This window comes from Rosa chinensis, chromosome 7, assembly GCF_002994745.2.
Source record: "Rosa chinensis cultivar Old Blush chromosome 7, RchiOBHm-V2, whole genome shotgun sequence".
NCBI classification, from domain to species: domain Eukaryota; kingdom Viridiplantae; phylum Streptophyta; class Magnoliopsida; order Rosales; family Rosaceae; genus Rosa; species Rosa chinensis.
The window spans coordinates 53,608,803-53,634,068 of NC_037094.1; the positions used below are offsets into that span (position 1 = coordinate 53,608,803).

The 25,266-nt window shown below is 38.9% G+C and overlaps 3 protein-coding genes across 5 annotated transcripts; 2 read left to right on the plus strand and 1 right to left on the minus strand.

Moving 5' to 3' along the window:
- Positions 1 to 4,390: 4,390 nt before the first annotated feature.
- Positions 4,391 to 7,310, plus strand: LOC112178170 (putative disease resistance protein RGA1). The gene is made up of 3 exons (XM_040511506.1): positions 4,391 to 6,160; positions 6,579 to 6,989; positions 7,086 to 7,310. The coding sequence occupies exons 1-3, from the start codon at positions 4,769 to 4,771 to the stop codon at positions 7,308 to 7,310; spliced, it is 2,028 nt and encodes a 675-aa protein (XP_040367440.1). The 5' UTR covers positions 4,391 to 4,768.
- A 152-nt stretch (positions 7,311 to 7,462) lies between these two features.
- Positions 7,463 to 13,980, plus strand: LOC112179439. Of its 3 annotated transcripts, none has more exons than XR_005803553.1 (13): positions 7,463 to 7,539; positions 8,734 to 8,809; positions 9,029 to 9,162; positions 9,269 to 9,289; positions 9,492 to 9,730; positions 10,159 to 10,249; positions 10,536 to 10,619; positions 10,782 to 10,904; positions 11,823 to 11,931; positions 12,036 to 12,231; positions 12,330 to 12,408; positions 13,052 to 13,189; positions 13,514 to 13,980. XR_005803553.1 is itself a non-coding variant. In XM_040511298.1 (5 exons), the coding sequence occupies exons 2-5, from the start codon at positions 12,088 to 12,090 to the stop codon at positions 13,519 to 13,521; spliced, it is 369 nt and encodes a 122-aa protein (XP_040367232.1). In that variant the 5' UTR covers positions 11,800 to 11,931; positions 12,036 to 12,087; the 3' UTR covers positions 13,522 to 13,980. The 3 variants fall into 3 exon arrangements, 1 of the variants encoding a protein (XP_040367232.1); XR_005803554.1 differs by lacking the exon at positions 7,463 to 7,539 and adding an exon at positions 7,947 to 7,973 and having other exon boundaries at positions 8,723 to 8,809; positions 8,987 to 9,162; XM_040511298.1 differs by lacking the exons at positions 7,463 to 7,539; positions 8,734 to 8,809; positions 9,029 to 9,162; ... (3 more) ...; positions 10,536 to 10,619; positions 10,782 to 10,904 and having other exon boundaries at positions 11,800 to 11,931.
- Positions 13,981 to 14,274: 294 nt separating this feature from the next.
- Positions 14,275 to 17,762, minus strand: LOC112179437 (elongation factor 1-gamma). Its single transcript, XM_024317853.2, has 7 exons — positions 17,617 to 17,762; positions 17,180 to 17,329; positions 17,025 to 17,085; positions 16,884 to 16,936; positions 16,498 to 16,599; positions 15,885 to 16,386; positions 14,275 to 14,907 (listed from the first exon to the last, which is right to left on the minus strand). Exons 1-7 carry the CDS (start codon positions 17,623 to 17,625, stop codon positions 14,528 to 14,530), a joined length of 1,257 nt encoding a protein of 418 aa, XP_024173621.1. The 5' UTR covers positions 17,626 to 17,762; the 3' UTR covers positions 14,275 to 14,527.
- Positions 17,763 to 25,266: the final 7,504 nt, after the last annotated feature.

The following is a 25,266-nucleotide window of genomic DNA, read 5'->3' on the forward strand; positions in this document are numbered from 1 at the left end:
TGGCCCTTCGGCCCTAAGCCCGCCCGGCCCATAGGGCCGAAGCCCTACCCTACCCTTGCATTAGGCCGGGCCGGCCCGACCCTTTTTCAAATAGGGTAGGGTAAGGGCCATGCAATTGAAACCCGGCCCGGCCCTTCGGCCCTACCCGTTTGAGCCCGTTAGGGCCAAGCCCTGCCCGGCCCGGCCCTCTAGGCCCGCCCGTTTAAGCCCTAATTATTTTCTATTTTAAAAATAAATTTCTTTTTTCTATAACATACAACTTATCTTTTTTTTGTAATTGATTTCCTAAGCTTTATTTTCTCTAATTCTTGTTTCCTTTGTTAAATAAAAATTAATTTAGAGATTTAGAGAGATAGTTAATTAAATACAACCTCATTAACTAATATTTATAAATGTTATAACTTATAAATTAATCTCAATATATATATATATATATATATATATATATATTAAATATGATCAACAAAAAACAATGAGTCTTATAATATTGCCTATATGACTATGGAGACACATTTTAAGGAAAAAAAATCATGTATTTCTTTTTGTTAAACTTAAACAAATTAAAGCCCTTTTAGGCCAATTTCGGCCCTATTTGGCCCTATTTGGAAGGCCGGCCAGACCCGGCCCTTTTGGCCCTAGTGACTCGGGCTTTTCGGGCGGGTAAGGGTTAGCATATTTAAGCCTCGACCCTACCCTACCCGGCCCTAAATTTTGTTGACTTTGACTAGACCCTGCCCGGCCCTAGCCCGGCCCATGATGACCCCTAATTGTAATAATGACTTTACTATTCTCACAATTTTGCAATGCTAAATGGTAAATGCTTTAATTGATCAACAGGGGTTAAATCTCCAATTGCCGTACTAGGAGCTGAGATTGACAGCTACTCTCCACCAGAATTCATGAAAACGTTTGAGAAGATATCCTAAACATGAGATGCAGAGGCCTTTTTATTCCTTTTAAATTTTTTTTATTAGGAATTTGTTCATGTTGAAGGCTTGAAGCTGCTCATCCTACATTGATTGATGTGCATTTAGTCTAAGAACTAGGACTGTTTGAAAGTAGTAATTCCATATCTAGGGATATAATGTAGTTTGAGATAAGCCATAAAAAATAGCACTATTGTAATTTTGAAATAGAAGGGGAAAAATCAGGAAGAAGAAAGGAATGATTTTTAGATCAATTCTTGCACTATTGCATATAGTATTTCAAATCTCTCTCCAATGTATTGAATTTAGTACATTCATTTGCAACCTAGTGTTTTTACATTTTGGTTTAACTAGTATACCAATTGTTGTCAAATTTCAATCTTTTCGTTAAAAACTCCCTTGAGCAATTTTATTCTCTCAACTATAGGTTGATAGCTCTGTGAAGATATTTCCAAAAGTTGCACATGGTTGGGCTGTGAGGTACGATGTTTATGATGCTGCTTCGAGTGCAGAGGAAGCTCATAATGACATGTTGCAGTGGTTTGCTAAGCATGCAAAGTAATTAAATATTTATCTGCTCCTCATTCTGTTTCTGATGAGATCTGTATGGATTCTTAAATGGTAGAATAATTCTTGGAACTCTGATCCAATTCGAAGTCGTGATATATTAAGTATAGAGAAAAATTCAGTCACCGTCCCCAAACTATGCTGACAAGGCCAATTTGATACCCGAACTCTCAAAAGTATCAATGTGATACCCAAACACTTATTTTGACATCAACGTGATACTTCCGTAAAAAAATCCTAACGGGGCCGTCTATTTGCTGACGTGGCAAGCATGTGGGCCCCAAAAAAATGTAAAATGACCAATTTACCCTTTTTTAATTCATTTTTTTTTCCTTTTCATTTCTTTTTCTTCTCTCTCTTCTCTTCTCCTTCTTCTTCTTCTTTTCATTTCTTTTTGTTCTTTCTCTTCTGGGATTTTCCTCTAGCCAAACCACCGCAACTTCCGCCGCAAGCTCCACCACCACATTTCCTTACTTACCTGACATCGTCATCAACCACCAGCCACCCACCCCAATTTAATGATTTTAATCATCAATAGTACAATACAAGCCAATGCAATTTGATAGCTCAATCAATCTAATCACGGTGAAATTGCCAAGCAACAGCAGCGCCCAACCAACGAATCGGTCAACCAAGCTCCCAAGCATAACATGTTTCTGTCTTCAACACAGTAACTCACCAAGAGTTTCAGAGAGAGACTTTAACATTGAAGAATCAGAAATCGAACTAGAAAATAACCAAGAGTTTCTGCTTTGCTACTTGAGGAAGAGAGCAACCAAGAGTTTGAGGTTCTTCGATTGAAAACCCAGAAAGTAATGGAGATGTTCATGAGAGAGATTGATTGAAAACCCAGAAAGTAAAAGCCCAGACAGATCGATTAGAACATTGCTTCGTCGTCTCCGATCTTGTCTCCGCCGCCTTCTCCGAGCCTCCCGGCGGCTGGTCCTGCCTCCACAAGCTAGCCGTTCTGCTTCTCTTCAATGTGAACACACCCAATCACAATCACAAACCCAATAACCATAACATCAACCATCCTCAATATCACACACCCAGAATTTACCACCAAAAAAAAATCTAATCTTTACCCAAGCCGTCGATGAACGCACGGCCACCGCCACCATCAAGGCCACTCGACCACTTCCGCCACTGCGACTCCAACGCCACCTCCGCCAGCAGCCGCCCATAACCCTTGACGTCGTCGTTTAATCTGAGGAGCGACACTCCCCTCTGCCCCTGGTTCATAATTTGTCGTTGGGGAGCAGCTGCAAGTGGGAAAACAACGGCGTCGTTTTGGATCCATCCTTGTCGTCTTCGAAATCGATGGCTGCGGTGGCATCGTCGTCGTCGATGTTGGTGTCCGGATCGGCTGGTCGTGGAAGAGTACCAATAGGTACTATGGATATGGAGGCATGGTGGATAGTGAAGAAATCAAGGATGAAGTTGGTGAGAGAGAGGAGACGGGGGTTGAGAGAAGGAGAGAGAGCGAGAGACTGATCCAGAGGAGATGGGAGTTGAGAGAAGGAAAGAGAGCGAGAGACTGATCCAGAAACCTGAAAATCAGAACCGAGTTGGGGCGATGGAGCTCTGTGCTTCGTTCTTTTTTTTTTTTTTTTTTTTAATCAGTTAGGAGTAAAAGACTATTCTGCCCTTGATAAAAATATCATATAGGACCCACGTGCTTGCCACGTCAGCAAACAAACGGCCCCGTTAGGATTTTTTGACGGAAGTATCACGTTGATGTCAAAATACGTGTTTGGGTATCACATTGATACTTTTGAGAGTTCGGGTATCAAATTGGCCTTGGCAGCATAGTTTGGGGAGGGTGACTGAATTTTTCTCTTAAGTATAATATTTGATACTCTGCATTCGAATGGCTAATTTATTTTAATTTAGTGAAGGAGTATGCTAGAGTACTCTGATATGTATATAGTCCAAAACAATGTTCTTATTTCAAGTTGGAGAAAATCATATCGCAAGTAACTGGATGTGTAACCCCTTGTGAATGCATCCTCTCATATACACCCCGTTATGACTAAGATGTTGAGTCATGGCCAAATGATACGTAGTTTCATCCATTTAGATTAGAAGTTAAGACCTCTGTTTGTCTGAGTTCTGAAATCTTTTGGTTTTATAGATCGAGGACGGTTTATGCGGACATGAGTCTAGAGATTTTAGTGCTATCAGCTTATATAGCCTTCAAGTGTAGAGCTTCAATTCATCAGTCTTCAGAACCATGCTATCATACAAGTGGGGCTTCTATGTTTTGCGTTTCTAGTTTCTGAATTCCTACTTGGAAATCATAATACTGATTTGGTTCCGATTACCAAGTAACTGTGGCATTGGAAATTACCATACACATGGAATTGGAAATTAATACTAATTTGGTAAGGAATGTGACATTGTATGTGCAAGTGACTTTTCATGTGGGGAATGATTAACGCTCAAGCGAACTCACTGTTAAACAAATAAAACTCGTGTTTGAACAAATGCAACACGATTACGTCTTCTCACATAAAAAAATTAGCAATGCTTTGCCGGCATACTCGAGATTTAATTAATTCATTTACTCTTGGTCTCTTGTTAACAAGGAACTTCAAATGATTCCTATCATTTGCAATATTCTACCTAATGTTAATTTGTCATCGCGTGATGTCTAAATCATGGGTTGATAGGAAAGTGAGATATTTCCAACAGTTGCACATGGTTGGACTGTAAGGTCACTATTGATAATGGAGCAGCTGTAAAGAGTGCTGCAGAGAAAGCAATTATGACCCATCTTAAGCTTTCTGTCTTTCGGTAAACTCCTGCTGCTTTTCAAATCGTATGGTTTTAGTTTCTTCATGCATGCAATTATTAAAGAGGAATATTCATAATGCTCTGTTGAACAAATAATTGAGGCACGTTCCTTGGCTTCTGTAGTCCCTAGCTTATCTAATTTCGACATTATATACTTTAGAGGAGAGGCGATAGCACACTCATCCAACAAGCTCATATTCATCTCTATTCTTTGCTCTTTCAATTATAACCGAGTTCTAAGTTCTAACGCGAAAAATGGCTGAGGCACTTATCTCTGTGGTTCTAGAGCAACTGGCTTCAATAGTGTTTGAACACACAAAACAAGCGGTGACACTCTTTTGAATGCTGAGGAAGATGTTCATAGTTTCCGCAGCAATCTCGAAGCCATTCAAGCTGTGCTGGAGGATGCAGAGAAGAAACAAGTGACGGAGGCCAGAGTGAGAGACTGGTTGCAGAAGCTCAAAGATGTATCGTACGAGATGGACAACGTCCTAGACGAGTGGAACACTGAAATTTTGAAACAACAAGTGGAGGAAGGCAAGAAGAAGGTATGTTTCCCCATGCCCTCTGGTTGCTTTTGTTTTGGCCAAGTCAATAAGGTCATTCATCATCATAACATTGCTAGAAGGATAAAGAAACTGAATGAGAAACTAACTGTGGTTGCTGCTGAAAGAGAAATGTATGGCTTTCATCAATCCACAATAGGTGGCCATGATGATCAACAGCTTATTCAACGACAGAAAACTTCATCTTTGGTCGATATATCCAAGATATTTGGCCGAGACGAAGAAAAAGAGATGTTGTTGAGCAAGTTATTGAGAGAAAGTAGCCAAGAAGGCGAGCCGTTCCTTGTCATCCCTATTGTAGGGATGGGAGGGATGGGGAAAACAACTCTTACCCAACTAGTCTTTAACAATGAAAAGGTTACTGCCCATTTTCACAAGAAAGTCTGGGTTTGTGTCTCAGACCCTTTTGATGAGATTAAGATTGCGAAAGCGATTATCGAAAGTCTAGATAAAAAAGAAACCCAAAGCAGTTCAAGTGAGTTGGAAACCCTACTCTTACTTATAAAGACTCATGTTGAGAGTAAGAAGTTCCTCCTAGTTCTAGATGATGTGTGGACCGAAGACCAAAGACAGTGGGAAAGTTTGAAACTACCAGAAATATTGCAAAGTTGTGCTGAAGGTAGTACAATACTTGTGACCACACGAAAAGAAGAGGTTGCTAAAATGATGAGAGCAACTAGTAGCATGATCCATTTAGATAAGTTGAATGATAAGGATTGTCTAGCATTGTTCAATAGCTTTGCATTTTTGGATAGGGAAGAAGATGCGGCTAATGAGTTTGGAGCTATTGGTGAGGAAATTGTGAAAAAATGTAAAGGTTTGCCTCTTGCTGCAAAGACTTTAGGTAGTCTAGTGTGGTATAAGAAAACAAGAGAAGAATGGCGGGATGTTCTGAATAGTAAGATTTGGGAATTAAAAGAAATTGAGGACCAAGTTTTCCGACCACTATTATTAAGTTATTATGATTTGGCCCCTGCAGTTAAGAGGTGTCTTTTGTATTGTGCAATATTTCCCAAAGATTATGATTTCCGAAAAGATAATTTGATTGAGCTTTGGATGTCACAAAATTATCTTAATTTAAAGGGAAAAAAAGAAAAGAGAAGAATAGGTCAAAGTTATTTTGAAAGTCTGACAATGCGGTCTTTCTTTCAGGATTTTAAAAAAAATGATATGAAAAATGTTTATGGGTGCAAAATGCATGATATAGTACATGACTTTGTGCAGTTTCTTACCCAAAAAGAATGCACTATTATGGAAGCACTCAAGGGTGCTAATCAAAGGGTGGAGCTTTCGGGTGATTATAAGGTTCGTCATTTGACCTTAATAAATGTAGGTGAAGGTCAACTTCCTACTTCATTTGACTAGTGCAAAAATATGCGAACCCTCACACTCCTTGATTCAAGCATTACAACCATAAGCCCCGGTTCAATTATGCAAATGAAATGCCTTAGGACATTGAATTTTAGTGGTAACAAGCTCAATGAAGTTCCAAAAGAGATTGGTGAATTGATTCATTTGAGATATATGGATTTGTCTTGGAATAGAGTTTTGAAAGAATTACCGGATGCTGTGTGTGATTTATGCAATCTACAAACTCTGGTCCTGGAGTGGTGTGGTCAACTTGAGAAACTACCCAAGGCAATGGGAAAGTTGATTAACTTGAAGCATCTATATGTTCTGGCTTGTTCTGAGCTGAGGTACTTACTGCTTTTATGTATGTGAGGGTGATGATGATGAAGCATTGAAATTAGGAGATCTCGGAATCATGGACCAGCTTCACGGGAGGCTTTCTATAAGATATTTGGGGAATAAGGATGATGCGAGTGAGATTGAGAAAGCACAGTTGGGGAATAAGGAGCACCTCTCTCATTTGCGAGTATTTTTCCAGGAAGGAGATGAAGAGCAGAGAAAAGGCGATGAAGAAATAGTGAAAGCATTGCAACCACATCAAAATTTGGAATCTTTAGACATTTGGTGGTGCCAATTCACCGAGTCTCTCTATTGGATCAAGTCTTTACGCAATTTGAGAAAACTTTATCTCTATGGGTGGAGATTTTGTGAATTTTTGCCTTCTCTTGGAAAATTGCCATCGCTTGAAATTCTGGATATAAGGGAGATGAAGAAAGTGAAAAAGGTGGGAGTTGAATTTCTGGGAATAGAAGAAGAAGAAGAACAAGTCTCAGGAATTCTATTCCCCAAATTGAAACGTCTTTCGTTCGAATCGATGGAGAACTGGGAAGAGTGGGCCTTTGTTTCTGAAATCACAATAATGCCACGCCTTTCTGAGTTGCGAATTGAGAGTTGCCCAAAGCTAAAAGCACTGCGTACTTTGACGATCACAGCACTGCGTACTTTGACGATCAGCGATTGTCGAATTCTGGAAGGAGAATACGAAAAAGGCGTGGGGAAGGAGTGGCACAACATTTCGCACATCCCAAACCTCACAATTGGATGACTCGCTGCAAAGGTATCCATCACCAAATGCAAATTCTGAATGAATCTTTACTTTAGTGTTAATTATCTGAGCATAGTCTAGTTTATAGATTACTACTCTAGTTTAAAGGAACCTTTCTCTGCAATCTGTATGTTAACAAAAAGCAGCCAGCAGGGAGCTCGGTAATTGGTGTTTCTGCAAATGGACCGTTCAAATGCTGCCATTCTCAATCGTTGAAGCCTACTTGAAGGTAAATATATGGTCCAGACATAAAGCACTCTGTTCTATTCTGTTAAGGTAAATATATGCAATTGCAAATATTGTATATGACAAGAGGCAATGCTGCCATGCCGTCTGGTTATATAAATCTGTCTGTCAATCATATCCACATTGTAAGTCTAGCATTTTGACTAATTCAAGACGCTCTTACCTAAGCTATTAGGTAATCTGATATTAACATTGTAAGTAGTCCTATATAATAAGTTTATTTAAACAATCCTATATTATCTATTGTACAAGTGCTTGCAATTGCAATTTCCTGTTGTCCAATTCTAAAAATATTACAAGGTTTGACATCTAGTTTCCATTACATGGATTTTCTTGTCATATAGGCTGAAGTCTCTTGTGGAAATGAAACTGATTGGAATTTGACAAGTGAATCGATCAGACATCCCTTAATCAAAGGTTCGATCTTTCTCAATATGGTCTTCTTTTACAACATCGGTATATCCTTGTCTGCTGCATGGACTCAATTCCTTTGTATGTTTACAGATAATTGTGTGTTAGTTTACAAGTTACTTTTATGCACACCAGATGCTCGATATTTTGTCTAGCTGGTTCTCTATGTAAAAAAAATGATGTTCGAAATGATGAACCCAGCAATGTTTTAGTCTCATAGGTGGCTTTTGTCATTTTCTTTACACAACCCAAATAAGATGTATATAAGAAATGGGAATTACCTTTCTTCCTTTCCCGTATGATATTTCTAATATTATGTCTGACGAAAGACTTGTTACATATTGAGATATGAAGAAATGATAACCGTGTGTGGAAAGGCTGAATACCAAAATGTTCAATAGGGATAAAAGAATTATGGTCTTTGTTCTTGTATGATCAACTTTCCATAACTTCGATACCTAAAAGCTATGCAATCTTATAATAGCTATGAATATATTTAGAACTGTTGCACGTGTTCAGAAGGCAGAGTGTTGATGATAAAGTTCAGAGAGGAGATATGACATATCATTATTCTCTGTCTCAACTTGTTGAATGAGAGCTGGACTTAAATGCAACCTTTTATTTACTGAAACTAATATCTGATATGCATCTCTCAAACAGACCTAACATTTTGTACATGCATTTTAGTAGGAGTTGATTCTTGTATTTTGTATGTGAGGCTCATTTCTGCTGTAATTGAGATACTGAAGTTGTAGGTTTTATGCAGAGTAAAAGGAGATTGCTTCTGGCTCACAGTGACATGTTGGAGTGGAATGCTAAGCTTATCAAGGGATTACTGACTTGTAAGTCCCTTATTCTCATATACTGATTTCTGTTGGGAAAGATTGTGGATTCTCAAATGTTTGATTAATTATTGGAACTCCAATTATACCCAAGTCTTGATATATTACTTTGATAATCAAACAGATTTAACAATTTTTCTGGAAATTTATTTCAAGAGTTTAAGAGTATGCTTTCAGATATGTGATGGTGGGCCTTTCTTCCTTTTGAATTTTGGGCAGCCCAGTGCTGAAACAATTGCCAGACTTCCTGCAGAAGATAACAGCACTGCATTTGGAGATCAAGCGGTGTCCATTTCTCACATCACAATTGTGAAACTTGCTGCCCAAATACAAGTTTCCATGGAACTGAACAGGTATCACCAAAAGCAAATTCTGAATGAATCGTCACAATGAAATAAGTTTATTTTATAGACTAGTCCTCTAATTTTGTATCTTTTTTTTTTTTTTTTTTTTTTGCAGACAGATAATACGATCATTCAGGTATTCATATTGTTGGATTTCAACTTTATTGCAAGTTTCCATTATGTGCATATTTTGCAATAAGAATATATTAGTTGCATAGTTATTCTATCTTGTTATTGTAGTTCAACGCGTACAGATGGTTGCTAACTCGTTGAACTTTCAAAGATGATTGAACTCCAGCTGGAGGAATGAATCTAATTTGATGAGCACATTCTTGCAGGAGCGTTTTTCAAGCAGTGGTAAACCTTAAAGGAAATTCGTTACCAATTAGACTCAGGTAGCTCTTACCTGAACTGGGTAATATATTATGTATAGAGTTTATAAGCTTGATCACTTTGTGGTTGTCAATGCCTTATATATATTCTAGTTATGGATTCCATTTAGAATTTTGGTGTCTGAAGCTAGATACAAAATCAGTTCAAGTTGATGGTGGTTCAGATGCCTGATTCTGTGGGACTGGTGAGTTGTTACTTTCCCCATAATTGTTGTATGATGTTTCTGATATTATTCTGCTTGTATTTAATTTTTTTTTTATTGTGTGCTTATAAAATTTTCCTTCCTTTTACTATATCCCCAACTGGAAACAAATTGAAGTACCGTTAATGACATTACATATTTTCATTTTACAAAGAAAAAAAAATAGTTACCATGCTTTTCTGGTGATATTAATCTGTCAATCAATCATATCCACTTTTTTTCTGGTATGTAATATCATTTGCATTATAATATACTGTATCTTATATGATGTGATACCTTCCAAAAAAAAAAAAGAAAAAAAAAAAGATATAATAATCCTATTGTGACCTAAAAATTCTAAACGAATCTTTACTTAGTTTGAAATTGACTTTCCCTTCAATTCAGTCCCCTAATTATGTTTTCTCCTACAGAAAATTCACCAAGCTACACTTGTATATGGAACACACTGATTGAAGCTTCAAGAATGGTATTAGAGTTGTGAAGCTGACAAGCAGTACATAGGTATGCTAGCTATATACCTCAATATCATCACCTTAATGTGTTAATTTCTCAACTGTTAGATTCCTCATATATTCATGTCTATTTGCTACCGTTGTTATCTATTTCCACTCCATAAAGGGACATATTTAGATTCAGGTATTCATATTATTAATTGAATTATGAATACTTTGCATTATGTATTCAGAAGTCCAATGCTCTCAGAAGTTCGTTGTTAATTTGTTGAACTGCAAAAGAATTGACTCCTGCTGATGAACTGAATCTGTTTTGATGAACACATTCTATGCAGGAGGGACTATTAGCCGTACACGATAAAGGAAATTTGGTATATAGCCATTTGACTGATTGAAGTGAGGGCTCTTACCTAAACTGGGTATATGTGATTAGCATCTTAAGTATTCCATTACTTGGTCCTTATTGTAAGGTCCTCATTAGAGACTCACCCTTCCAATTTAATAGTTTTAGGGCTTGAATATATGTACTTTCTAATTGTCAAATAATCTAATTTTCTTGGCATGTTTTTTTATCATTTTAGGCTGAAAGATATTGTTGGTAAATGGACTCTGAAAACATTTTGTGCACTCTGTGTCTAAATCAGCCCCTCAGAAAGATTTGTTGCACACTCTCTCAAACTCTGCCAAAATCATTGTTATCAAAGGTGGGTGGATGTGTGTGTGTGTGTATTTACTCAATTATGTTAAGCCACATGCCCATGTAGTCTGACCTTGATCGAAATCACTAAATCAGTGGCCCTAAGATTGCAACCATAGCGTCGCATATATATTTTAGCTACAGATTCATGATTTAAAGTTTAGTTCTGTCCGAAGCTTGGTAAGTGCACGTATACTAGGCTAAAATATAAAGATAGAAAATCAATTGAAGTTAAAAGGTGGTTCAGTAATTGGAGCTGCAGGATTATGTAGGCACAGCGAGTTGTTTCGTTCCTTGTACAGTAATTCATGTCTCATGTGTCTCAAATTCTTTTAGCAACAACTTTCTTTTTCTTACATTACTTTTTCCATCATTGTGATCCCGTAAAATTTTCTTTTGTTTCATAGTTCCACTGGATACAAAGTTCCATTATTAAGTTAACATATTATAACTCCTTATGCAAGAAGAAAAAGAAAATTTCAACCACAAACTGTTAGAGTTAATTGATATGGAAACTGATTGTTGTTCTCAGCAAAGGTCGTGACTGGATTAACTAGTGAAGTAGGAGTTCATCCAATTGGATGTGCTTATGCAATTGCAGGGGTATGGAGCTATGGACTATTCTTCAGTAGCTTAAATGTTTCAAAAGTATATAGCAGTTGCATTATGTTATATATCATAATGTTTCAAGACAGAACTAAATTGTCACATTAGACTAGGAAAGGAAAGGAAAAGCTATATGACTTAATTGAAGGGCACATATTGCATGAACTGCTTGCTAATTCACAATGTTTAAATCTCATGATTTCATTTTATCAGCCTCTTGGGTACAAAAGTTGGTTGTTAATTTGTTGAATACTATCTGATTTGTAAATTTGTCCAGGTGGAGAAATGAATCTGATTTTGATGAACAAATTCTATGCAGGACGGACCATTATCAAGCGGACTTTCACCATAAAGGAAATTTGGTCTGCATTTGACTGATTGAAGTGGCCCTTAACTGAATATGTTATCAACATCTTAAGCAATCCAAGGTATGTAACACTTAAGAGGCTTGAAATTATGCACTTTCTAGTTGTGAAACTAAATTGACTAGGTTTGATATCTAATTTCCATGGCATGGGTTTTTGTGTCTTAGGCGCAAGCTTTTGTGAAATGGACGTTAGTGCTGATTGGGATTTGATTGGTAAATGGGATTTGGAAGATTTTCTATAATCTGCATCCTAACAATAAACATGGAGCCCGGTGAGTGCTCTTTATGTGGCTGTACTCAAACTGAAAGATCTATTGGATATCCTCTAGTACCAAACCCTGCCACCTCACCATCGTCGAAGGTAGTGGTCTAGATTCATTGTGTTAAGCTACACCTGACTAGTAAGAGCTGGTTCATGTTAAAAGTTCAGTGTCTGAAGCTTGGCAAGTGTTTTACTAGGGTAAGGGATTTGAAGATGCAAAATCAGTTGAAGTTAAGTGGTGGTTCAGTAACTGGAGCTCCAGGACTCTGTTGAGTGGTGAGTGGTTTTTGTCCCTTATAATTGTTGCCTGGTGTGTCTCTGACTATTAAATGTATTTTGCTTCTTTGTATCAATGTCATAAGCAACTTTAAGTTCTTTTTCGTTGAAACTGGTATTGATTTCTAGGGACCTTCCGGGTTAACTGTTATTGATCATTAATGTCCCCTGCTCTCTCTCTCTCTCTCTCTCTCTCTCTCTCTCTCTCTTCATAAGATCAAATATTAAAGCTTTTGTATGTCATACTGAATCACTGATGTCTATTTCTTACTGATCGAAATTAGTGGCCATAAGATTGTAAAAATAGCATTGCATATATTTTTACTTACAGATTCATGTTTAAAGTGTAGTTTGTGAAGCTTGGTAAGTGTATTTATACTAGGATAAGGGATTTGAGGATGCAAAATCAATTGAAGGTAAAAGGTGGTTCAGTAATTTGAGTTGCAGGATTATGTTAGTATGGTAAATTGTTTCTTTCCTTGTAATTCATGTCTGATGTGTGTCTCATATTCTTTCATTAACAGCTTTTTTTCTCATATTTACTTTTTCAATCAACTTCCCATCAAAAAATTTCTTTGTTTCATATTTTCCACCGTATTCCAAGTTCCATTAGTAACTTAACATATTATTACTCCTTATGCAGAGAAAAAGCAATTTCACAACAATTTGCTACAGTTACTTGATACAAAAACTGTCTGTTGTTCTCAGCAAAGGTGGCAGTCGAATGAACTTCTGAAGTCTGAGTTCATCCAAGCTGATTTTCTTATGCGGCATATCGAGGGTATGGAGCTATGGACTATTGCTTTTCTTCATGTGCTTAATAAATGATTCAAAAGTATTAAGTGCTGCATTGAGTTATGTTTCATGATAGAAGAATTGCATCGATACACTAAAATGTCATATGTTAATAGTAAAAGAAGAAAGCTAAGTCTTAGTTGAAGGGATTTGATGAACTGCTTGCTAATTTACAATGCTTACTATATCTTGTACTTCATTTCATCAGCCTCTAGAGTCCTGTCTAAATAAAGATATGATTGCATATTCTAGCCTCTAGCATAATGCATTTGATTTTTGTACATTGATTTTGATGAAGATATTGTATCAGGCTTGTGACAGTTAAACCTACTAATGGAGTACTAAGAGCTTGTTGCAATTTGCTCACCGTCGGCGTCATGGATTCAAGTACAGTGCAATTGGACTAAGAAAAGAGGATGATTTACTGATCGAGGGTTTCGCAATCCGTCACCAGCTAACTGCGTGCCACTTATCTCTGTCAAGTGTTAATCATCATTCCTTCCCATTTTTTACTGGTTTAGGGAATCTGATTTGGCCCAAACTTGTAACCCACCACCTATAGGTGTTGGGACGCCTAGAAAACATGAGTTTTACAAGTACTACATTAAGAGTATCAATTATATGCTGCCCGAATTTCAAGTGAGAGAAAGATTGAGATTCTAGGGCTGGGAAACACAGGTATTGTGAGAGAATTCTTGGTGGATTTTTTCTTATCACAATCTAATGAAATCCTTCGGAGGAACTCTCCCCAAGACATAGACACAGATTTTGGCCAAATTTCATTCTTGATGTTCTAGTTCCTTTACTTCATTGCTTTTCGATTTTGCATCATTTGTTCTATCAGATCATTGTTTGCAAGTTCACAACGCTTCACATATTCAGTATATTGCACATGCAACCTGCTGGAAGGCTCTCCATAGTTTTGATTGACCACAATGAAGCCTTAGATGGGCGATTGATAACCCAACCTAACATATAGTGAAGCCTCCCAGGAGTCAGAAGCAATTAACATTTCACTTGTAGTCACAGAGTGCATATTGCATGAAATTGTATGAAACTGAGAAATTGTGATATTCAAAGTCACCAAACACACCTGTTTGAACAAATCTAATATAACTTGCAAATAAATGTTAACTTCATCACCATGTAATTCAATTGATATTCCTAATATAACAGACAACATTGTATCATATCCTATCAATGTCATAAATTAGAGTGCTAGGAGAAGTAAAAGATAATGCTGAAACACAATCAACCAGAATGAACGACCCTCTAAAGAAACCCCTGAAACATTACAGCTACCTCCTGGAACACCTTTGTCTCATCATTTGAAGCATTTGGCATCCAACAAGGCCTCCCCCTCAAAAGGCTCCTGATCTTCAATCATCTGGTTCACGCGCTCCTTTTGATCCTCATCAGTGATATCAACCTTATGCCAATCATACAGTTCCATATCATAACATTCATCAATTATGAACTGGGGAACCTCTTGCCCACGGAACAGCCACAAGCCCTTCACCTTGAAAGGAGGATCAGATCCAATCACCAACATCTTCCCAAACGCATATTTACGAGCCAAATCCATCCGCTGCAGAAAGCCGCCCACCTTGTTTAAAGTCACGAATGAGACTGTATTTTCATCATTGTATTTGTAATCGCAAAACCAAAGAGAGTAACCCTCTGGATCATACATGTCCCAGAAGCCTGAAAGATGAAGTGAAAGTTAACATAACATGAGAAATCATGAAAAACCTAATTGGATGAAGGCAGTTAGAAAACCCAAGTTCCAGATAATTGCCATTCAGACGCAGACCTTTACAGAAGTGATCAATTCTTAATTTCTTAAACGCATCAAGTTCAAAAGCTGTCACACGGAATCACACCAGTATCAAGTATTAACAGATACAAATAAAATGCATTGCTTACCTTGGAGAAAATGAAGAAAGCAAAGCAGCACGCATAGTAAGGGGATGTCAAAGAGAGTCCTTCAAAATTGTACTTTCACCAAAAAGAATTTTGGTACATGCAATGAAGTTCCATTGAAACCCAAGTATAAATTACTGCCACAAGTATATTTGCACTATTGCAAAAAACATTTAATACGAATTCTGATTTGGCATTACCCGGAAGTTGAGATATTGATATAGCATATATAAAAGATCAACTGGAAGTACAGTTAACTATCTGATGACATTGACGGTCTGCTATTGACTATCCTACAGAAGTCTAATTCATTAACTTGCCGAGAGCACCGATATGCTTTCATTGAGGGCTGAAAAAGAGCAAGGCCATATATTTTTCTGTGGACTACTTTCTATCCAGGAAAATTTTATTTCACATAATAAAGATTGGAACCAAAACAATCCCATCAAATAGAACTCAAGACCCTGACATTCAAAATTCGAAGAACGCCTATAGAATAGGTACTGGTGTGTTTGCCATGAACCAATAAACATACAAAATGACCAAATTCCATCTCAAAGGCCACCCAAGTAATTGAGCTGAAGAGTATAAACAATACAGGGAACAGTAAATCATTTAAATTGAATATTGTAAATGATAACATTGCACAAAAGAGAATGCAGAAGGATGCTACATGTTGACTGAAAATGCAAGACCATTATAAATTAAAATCAAGATCTGCTTGAATGCATGAATAAACAGAGTCAATAAGGAATCACCTTTGACAGCAACCTCACGGAAGTTGGTCTTTGTGTTTGAATAAAGCCTTTTCCATTCATCCAGAATCATCTTGCTAGGAGGCAAAAGATCAAGAGGATTCTTTGCCTTGGGTTTGGGTGCCTCCTCTTCCTGAGCAGCCTCTTCTACTTTAGGCTTTGCTGGCTCTTTCTTCACTTCCTTCTTGGCCTCTTTCTTTGCAGGTTCCTTAGGCTGTGAAGGCTTCTTTGACTGAATAGCTGGAACAGATTCAGCTTGTTTCACCTCACCCAGTATCTTGCGAAAATTAGGCTGATTAACCAATGTCCAAAAGTATCTCTCTACATGAGGAAACTCTGAGGTAAAACTTTTTGTCAACAACCGGTTAAAACCCAGTGTTAAATTACATATCATAATGATATCAGCCAATGTCACAGAGTGCCCAACTAAGTACGTGTTGGAAGCAAGATGAGTGTTCAAAGCAGTTAGTGCTCTCTTCAAGGAAGAAATTGCAGCTTCCTCAGCCTATGTGCCAAAAACAAAAGATGGGCCTGAATTACTTAACGAGTCTATGTAAATACAAGTTACTAAAGATATAGAATAGATCTGGAGAAACAAAATGCAGCTATTTCTTACCGGAGGAAGGTAGACTGCAAAACCGATACGCGGTATGAACCAACGCAAAATATTGGCATCAATCTCTAACGTTGCAAAATCAATCCATTGCTCCACAAGGGCCTGTCAACCGAAAATACAAAAGGGTAAAGACATTACTTAGTGCATCAACAGAAGTGTGGATAGCTAACATTGCAAATCATATCAGGACCAAATGAAGATGCCTGATCGTAAATATCTCCAGCATTATGTTTTAAGTGCAATAAAAAAAATGACCTATTTCTACATTCAAATTCCAAAGTCTCCTCACAGTAAATTTTAACATCACAATGATCTCATAAACTTGGAATCCAAAAATTCAGACAACGGAACCTTAAGGAGACATACAGAGCCCTTATACCGCTTACATATTCAATCAAGGAAGAACCATAAAGGGGATTATCCGCCTTCAAACGAGTAACTGCAGCAAGTGAAAGCACATAATAAAAGTTCCAATCTGACAATAATCTCTATATAAAACTTCAAAAATCCTAACATTGAGCCCTCACCATATCGCGCAATGGCATTGCTCTCAAAAACAGGACCGTCCGGCGTTTCCAACACAGGAACCTAAAACACACCAAAACACCAGTTCAGCACCAAAACCACAACACATCATATATAATACACAACTTCCAACACCTGCAAATGACACAACTCCCACCTTCCCAATGGGATTCATTTTGAGAAACTCGGGACTCTTGTTCGACACACCCATCTCGAAATCCTTCACCAGCTCAACATTGACACCGCTGAACTCGGCAGCAATGAGTGCCTTGTAACCATTCTTATTGGTGTTCCCAGCGCGCAGCACCTAAAAAGTAGATCAAACAATTCTTAACTCTCATCTTCGAAACAATAACACATACATAATGCACAGATACAAACATTGACCAACAAAACCCAATCAGTTTTACATAAGTTTTCAATTCTACAAAAAGCCCAAAACTTTGGAGTCTATTTAGTAATTCCAGCACTGTGGTAGTGTAGCAGTGGAAAGCTTCGTAATGAAAAAGCAATAGTGCGAGTTAGAACGAATAAGGATTTAGATACTTAGCGGAGAGCATAAAGTAGCGAATCGCAGAGAGGGAAGTTGCTTACCAAAGCCATTGGGTTGACACAGAGTTGCAGAGAGAGAAGGAGTGGAGTGAGGCAATGAGGAATGTGAATAGAGAAGAAGAGTGGGTAGGGTTTGTGGAGGGTTTTTACAGATTTAAGACCAAACGAAAATAATTACGAATTTATAAAATGGAAAAAGGAAAAAAAAAAAAAAGTGCTTTCGGAATATGCCGGTCGTGATTCCTGTACTCTTTTTGTTTTTGGTTGTATATATATGTGTTATTTTTTTTTCGTTTTTTTCTGTGACGGGATTTCCTAATATAATTTGGTAGTTTCTATTCATACTATTATAAATAATTAATAGGAAAAATATCACAAATGGTCACTGAGTTATGACCAATTCGACACTTAACTCACTGTATTTTCAACAATATCACTTAATTTACTTACTTTTACATCTATCTTTCACTTAACTCACTGCCGTTAATTATACTGTTAGAAGCCGTTAAAATTGAGGGTATATTTGTCAAAACACTTAAAAATGCATTTCTAACTTTAAAAATTGAGGGTATATATTTTTTTTCAAATTATATTTAAATTAAAATAGAATCCTTTTTTATTTGAAATTCCAAAAAATTTTAAAAATTGAAAAAAAAATCTGATAATTGTTTTAGAGAAATTGATTTTGGGAGGAATTTGCTGTGTATTCTCATTGATAATAGGGGCCTCTTTATATAGAGGATTACAATGCATAGAATCTCAATCAAACAAGGAAAGTAATTCTACATTGATTAGGATTCTAGATCCTTCTAATTAAATCCTATTACCACTAGGTCAAGTAACCTAGAGTTTGGGCTAAACACAAATTAGGTTTTCCTTCAACACTCCCCCTTGTGTTGCCCAAACGCGGTGCTTCTCTCGTTGCCTCGTTAAAAACCTTGCCGAGTAACAAAAACCCAGTGGGACAAAAATAACCTCGGTCGAAGGGGAAAAAGAGCACAACACACCCTTCACGATTCGAGGTGAACATGTAGACATCTCCCCCTGATGTCTGCGCCTTCCCCTGATGACTACGATCATGGGAGTTCAGATAATTTTCGCAAGCCAATTCTTGCCACATGTTTCTCGAATGTGGATTTGGGCAATGACTTAGTAAATAAGTCTGCCTCACTGTCCTCAGATTGAACCTAGTTCACTTTGATCTCGAGGAGTGTCTGTTGTTGCTGATTATGCTTGGTGTTATCGCTTTTGATGTAGCCTTGCCTCATTTGTTCAAAACAAGTAGCATTATCCTAAATGCTCCTAGGCTCATCTGTGGTAGACTTCAAACCACAATTGTTCGAACATGCGTAATTATGGATCCAATCCATATACATTCACGAACCACTTCGTGAAGAGCAATGATCTCTGCATTGTTCAAAGATATAGCGACTACGGTCTGTTCTGTAGACCTCCAAGATATCACGGTCTTTTCCCATGGTGAACACTTAACCGGATTGGGAATGACCATTGTGTGGGTCAAACAGATACCCAACATCAGCAAAACCTTCCAAAACACATGTCGTTTTGGGATGGGGATAATGGACGCAGGCCAGTGTTGGCGGCGTACCTGGTGTGTGATGGGTCCGAATCCATCATTTCTTTGTAGGGATAGAACAAGCCCATATCAATCGTACATCTCAAATATCGAAAGATATCTTTTACACCAATCCAATGGCGTCGCGTTGGCGCAGAGCTATATCTAGCTAACAAGTTCACAACATATGAGATGTCTGGTCTTGTGCATTGAGATAAGTACAATAATGCGCCTATTGTACTAAGTAAGGCACTTTTGCCTCTAGCACATCTTCGTCATCATCCTTTCGACGAAGAGGATCCTTTTCAGGATCAAGACTATGGACGATCATGGGGGTGCTTGAAGGCTTGACCTTGTCAAAAATGCCTAAGCATTTATCGACACGATGCTCAAGTTCCAAACCGAGACATAATCGTGTTCCCCCAAAATCCTTCATCTCAAACTCGGATTTCAAGTGTTCAGCGGTTTCCCTTAACTCTTTAAGGGCTTCTAATGAAGATCATGTCCAACATGAACAGCGATAGAATCCAAAACTTGTTATAGAAACGCGTGGGCATATCCCTTCCCAATCAAGTAGTCACTTTAGTGAGCGTTTCAACCTCTTTGTAAACGCGCTCCATGGTCTAGAGCCACTTGACTTGGGTAAATGAAGTTCACCATGAACCTTCATGTATATTCCGTATCTAGATCCCTATAGAGATACGTAGTGACCATATTTGTAAGCTGCATGTTCAGTTATTCGGAAACTACCAAACTGACAGGGTAGTGGAGTGCAATGACATCCATTACGAGAGAATATGTCTCATCGTAGTCGATTCCAGGGCGTTTTGTGAGAAGCCTTGAGCCATAAGGCGAGATTACCATCTCTTTTTCTCATCACGCTTTCTAACGAAGACCCATTAGTCAATAGGTTTTATGTCAGGAGGTGTTAGCATCTCTAGCTCGAAAACCTTCCTCTTCGTTAGAGAATCCATCTTCACCTGGATCGCATCTTTCCATTTAGGCCAAAAACTCTCTACGTTGGCATTCATTCATCAACGGAGCGTGGTTCGATATCATCGGACTCAGCAAACTCATGTGCAACAAAATGCGTAACTACATCATCAATTATGATGGAGTTTCTATCCCACGTCTCATGTACACTAGTGTAAGTTTCATAGAGCTCTATATTCTCAGCAATAGGGTTTGACGTTGAGGCGTCCCCCAACGATAACCATAACCCGGAAGATACTCATGAGACGGATTTTGAGTCTTGATGATTAAAGGATTGGAATGTGCCAAAGTATCCTTCGAACCCACGGGCCTCCCACGCATCCTAGCTGGGGCCATGGCCTGTAACGCCAGAGTGCCACTCTCTTTGGCATTGGCGCCATGCCTACCTCCTTGTAGGGTGGTGCTACGTCCTCTCGTAGGGACGTCCTTCCTTGCAGGCATATTTGCAGCATATTGTGTGATCTCGTCACTTTAATAGGGATCAAGATGAGACATAGTGGGGACAGACTACGACAATTCCTGTCGTTCTTGTTGAACATTCGTGTTCTTATCTCCCTCTAACGACGGGAAGACTGTCTCATCAAAGTGACATCCGCAAATCTAGCGGTAAGGAGATCACCTAGCAAGGGCATGTAAGCGGCGGACGATGGTTGGAAGCTCAAATCCAACGTAGTTGCTCATTCGTCTTGTAATGACCCATCATAGAGCGCTGTGGCTGCGCAATTGGCACATAAATGGCTCACTCAAATGTGCGTAAGTACAAAAGACGTGTACCCAGTCACTAGCTGTAACGCAGAGGTACATTGAGTGGCGGTAGGTCGTAGACGAATTAGCATGGCTGCATGCAATATCTCATCACCCCAAGCGGATGTAAGAAGATTGGTGCGCATTACCAATGTTCGGACTACCATCGTAGTCGTTTCCGCGAGAACATTTGGGTGTGCTCATGGGAATATGATGTCCAACATCAGTCCCAAATGCAATAACCATCGAAAGTCTTCGATGTAAACTCACTAGCATAGTCAAATCCAATTGACTAAATAGGATGATTTAGGGAGTGAGCCCATTGTCATATGATATGTGCTAGGAGTCTAGCATAAGTAGCATTTATAGGTGGACAATGGCACAACACGTGACCAGCGTGTTTGCGTGTCAACCAACATCATGAAATATTTAAGCGTCCGCAAGTTGGTTGAATCAATCCACAAAATCCCTACGGATTCTTTGTAAGAACATAATGAGTATTGTCATATCCTTTGCATAGGACGGTCTCAGTCCTAATTTCCCTAAGGAACAGGCTTAGTAAAACGAGCGAGGGGCTTTAGAAGCAACCAATGAGAATTTTGGTTAGGCCTGAGCGTCTGAAACGCTATTGTGAAGCAAGTTGGTGATTGCAACATCACCTGGGGCGCCAGTACCATGATGGACGCTATCCATGGAGTCATGGATAGGGACTATGCCAGCCCTAGGCTGGTGGTGGACGGAGGCAGTGCCCTAGGCAGCAGTGTCGGTCACATATAGTATGAGAATCAACTTTTGATTCATGCTTCGTTTCACTCGAAAGAAATGATGTCCATGTGAAGTCTTTTGTAGATGGATCATCATATCATGACTAGGATGATCTATCCTGTCGTGACAAAGCCAATATGTGTCTGAATCCAAGAGATCTTCTCTCATAACTTTATTGGATTTAATAGCTCGAATAGTGACATAAAGTTCACTAGAGAGACACATAAACTTCTCTAAGATGCGTCTTTGTTCGCAATCATTAGAGGTAATGCAAAGGAACTCATTTCCGTTCTCTACATGCATTTTCGCATGGAATTCGTTGGCTATTCATAGGGTACTATTTGCCCTAAGAGCGTAGAGAGTTTCTGTGACAACCGTAATCAAGGCGCCATTTGGCAAGTGGAACTTGGGCTATTCCATGTCCTTAAATTAATACTGATGGTCGAGCCATCGTAGTCACAAAGTCATATGCTCAGAATCAAAATTGAGTCATAATGAAAAGAACTCGAAATTTTATTCATAAGCCAACGGAATACATCATTGTTTCTATGATAAAAGAAAATCTAATCCAATAAAAGTAATATGGCAATCGCCTACATCTCTTGGAAAATAAAAAGACTTAATCAAAATCGCCAATTTCTTGGTCTTGATCCTTGTAGTCTTCCACCCTTAGATCTAGATCGCCATCTTGATCTTCTTGTGCCATGTAATTCGCTTCCCTTGTTTCACGATACGTCTTGTATGCGTTTGCAACATTCTGGGGTGCGGTACATGTTTTGGCCCAATGTTCAGTTGATCCACATCGAAAACAAACATCATTATGGTCAGGCTCCCTTGATCGAGGCGCCATTGGGGCGCGATTTGGACGACCTATCCTCTTGGTGGCGTTACCACCATGGTCGGAGGCTCCGCCTCTCTCTCTCTTCACACGTTGACCTCCACGGTTCCGTGCACGCCTCTCTTGGCGATTTCCTTCCTCTTTAGGGCGAACATATGGACCAGAACGTCCAGAATTGTCCCTATCTTTAGGGTTTCGCTCCTTGCTTCCTCCATTGGGGGCGCGACTATAGTTAGACTCCGGAATAGGCTTAGTTCCCACGGGTCTAGCATTATAGTTCTTCACAAGGATATTATCGTGCTTTTCAACTACGTTCATGGCGCCAATGAGCTCATGAAACCTTGTGATACGTCCTGCGTTTACATCAATCCGATAATTCTTTGAAATCATAAGTGCAGAGACGGGGAAGGTAGAGAGAGTCTTCTCGATCAACATCGTATCAGTTATGGCTTAGCCACAATACTCCATCAGAGACTTGATACGAAGAGCTTCCGAGTTATAATCAAGCACAGACTTGAAATCACAAAAGCGGAGGCTATGCCATCGCACTTCTAAATCAGGAAGCAGGGAGTCACGAACGTTGCCAAATCGCTGCTCAAGTTCTACCCATAGCTTTCTTGGGTCTTCCTCATTGAGGTATTCATTTTGGAGCGCGTCATTCATGTGTCTGGTCATGAGAATTATGGCTTTAGCTTGTTTTGCTTCAAAAGCAGTAGCTTGCTCAATTGAGAGCACGTTCTGACTAGGCTCTTGGATGGTTTCCAGAATTCCATCAGCCTTAAGATGTTGGAGCACATCTCGGACCCACCTATGGTATCCTGCGCCAGTTGTCTCGAGTGGAACAAAGTTCAACTTGTTCAGGTAACTCATCCTGAAAACAACACAAGATTAGGGTTAGTTTCGGAGCGGAAAAGGCTACCACAAAAAACTATTAAATTTCTGAGCGTAGTCGCTTCCAAGAAATTAGGAATTTTCTGAGCGTAGTCGCTTCCAAGAAAATCCGATTCCAAGAGGGGTTTTGGATTAGATCGAAATAACGATGTATGTGGTCGATCGTTTTCTTCTCAACAAACTCTAAGTTTGGAGGACTCTATAAGCTCCAAGCTTGGAGTGAGCACGAACCCCCACAGTTCGGCTTTTGGTCTCCCCTACGTAGAGAAAGGGGGGTAGGAGAAGGGATTTTGGAAGTCCCCGAGAAAAGAAGAAAAAATAAATAAATAAAAACTTCAAAAAGGGGAACTTTTAGAAAAGTTTACCTTAAAAAGATGGCCGGAAAAAAATGTCGCCGGGGAAGTTACTGTAGCTGCCGGAGTTACTGTAGCAGACCGGAAAAATTGCTGTAGATGACCGGAAAAAGTCGCTGAAATTGGCCGGAAAAGTCGCCGGGAAATAGTGACCGGAGTTGACCGTTGACCGTGGACCGTTGACCGTTGACTGTTGACCGCTGACGTGGCAGTGGGTCAGTGTGCTGATGTGGCAGTGGGTCCTCCTGCTGATGTGGAAGTGGGCCTGCGTCAGTGGGCCTCTACCATGGGCTTGGGCTTCTGCTTCTTGGGCTTCTGGGCTTCCTTTCCCTTTTTTTTTTCTTTTCTTTTCTGCCGGTTTTCTGCAGGATATTTAGTCGGCCGGTTCACGCACTTTTAGGCCGGTTTTTTCACTTTTTCTTCCGGTTCCAGAATCTTTGACTTGTGAGGCTTCTGCTACCAAAATTTGGTGGAAATCGGAGGTCCGGAAGATGGTGAACCGGTGGAATATTTGCTGCTAGTTGTATAGAGCTTCCGGTGGCCGGTTCGGTGGTTTTCCGGCCGGTTCTTGAGGTGGGGCTGCCGGTTCTGGACTCCTGGGATAGAGTTCTTCAAGGTGTGAGGTGGAGGCAGAAAAGGCTTCAACGAATTGTATTCGGATTCAAGGTTTTTAGCTTCTTGAATCAGGGTTTGGCTATTTGTTTCAGGGTTAGGGCTTCGTGCTGATAACGTGTTTTAGAGAAATTGATTTTGGGAGGAATTTGCTGTGTATTCTCATTGATAATAGGGGCCTCTTTATATAGAGGATTACAATGCATAGAATCTCAATCATACAAGGAAAGTAATTCTACATTGATTAGGATTCTAGATCTTTCTAATTAAATCCTATTACCACTAGGTCAAGCAACCTAGAGTTTGGGCTAAACACAAATTAGGTTTTCCTTCAACAATAATTTTTTTTTTAAAGTTAAAAATGTATTTTTAAGTGTTTTGACAAATATACCCTCAATTTTAACGGCTTCTAACAGTAGAATTAACGACAGTGAGTTAAGTGAAAGACAGATGTAAAAGTGAGTGAGTTAAGTGATATTATTGAAAATACAGTGAGTTAAGTGTCGAATGAGTCATAACTCAGTGACTATTTGTGATTTTTTGCCTAATTAATATGTTGTTCTGCATCTCCTTAATGTTTTTCACAATATCTCTCGTTCAATAAAATCAGTAGATAATGTCAAATTTATGTATTAATGAATAGGTCGTGTATATCTACTGCAATTGCTCAATTACTAAATTGAGCTCATGAACATTGACATGACCCCTAAAACATATCTAGTAATTGTTTGCGTAAATTTACCACTCCTGGGGTTCTGTATATAGCTACTTACTCTGGATCAGAAATCATAATTGTTGGGTACATTTTTTTTATTAACTTACTTCTATTTTCTAAATAACCGTAATTATCTATGAATTGTAGCATGCACTTGAAAAACCCTAAAGAAGTAAACACATGCATGCAAAGAAGAGGGAATCTC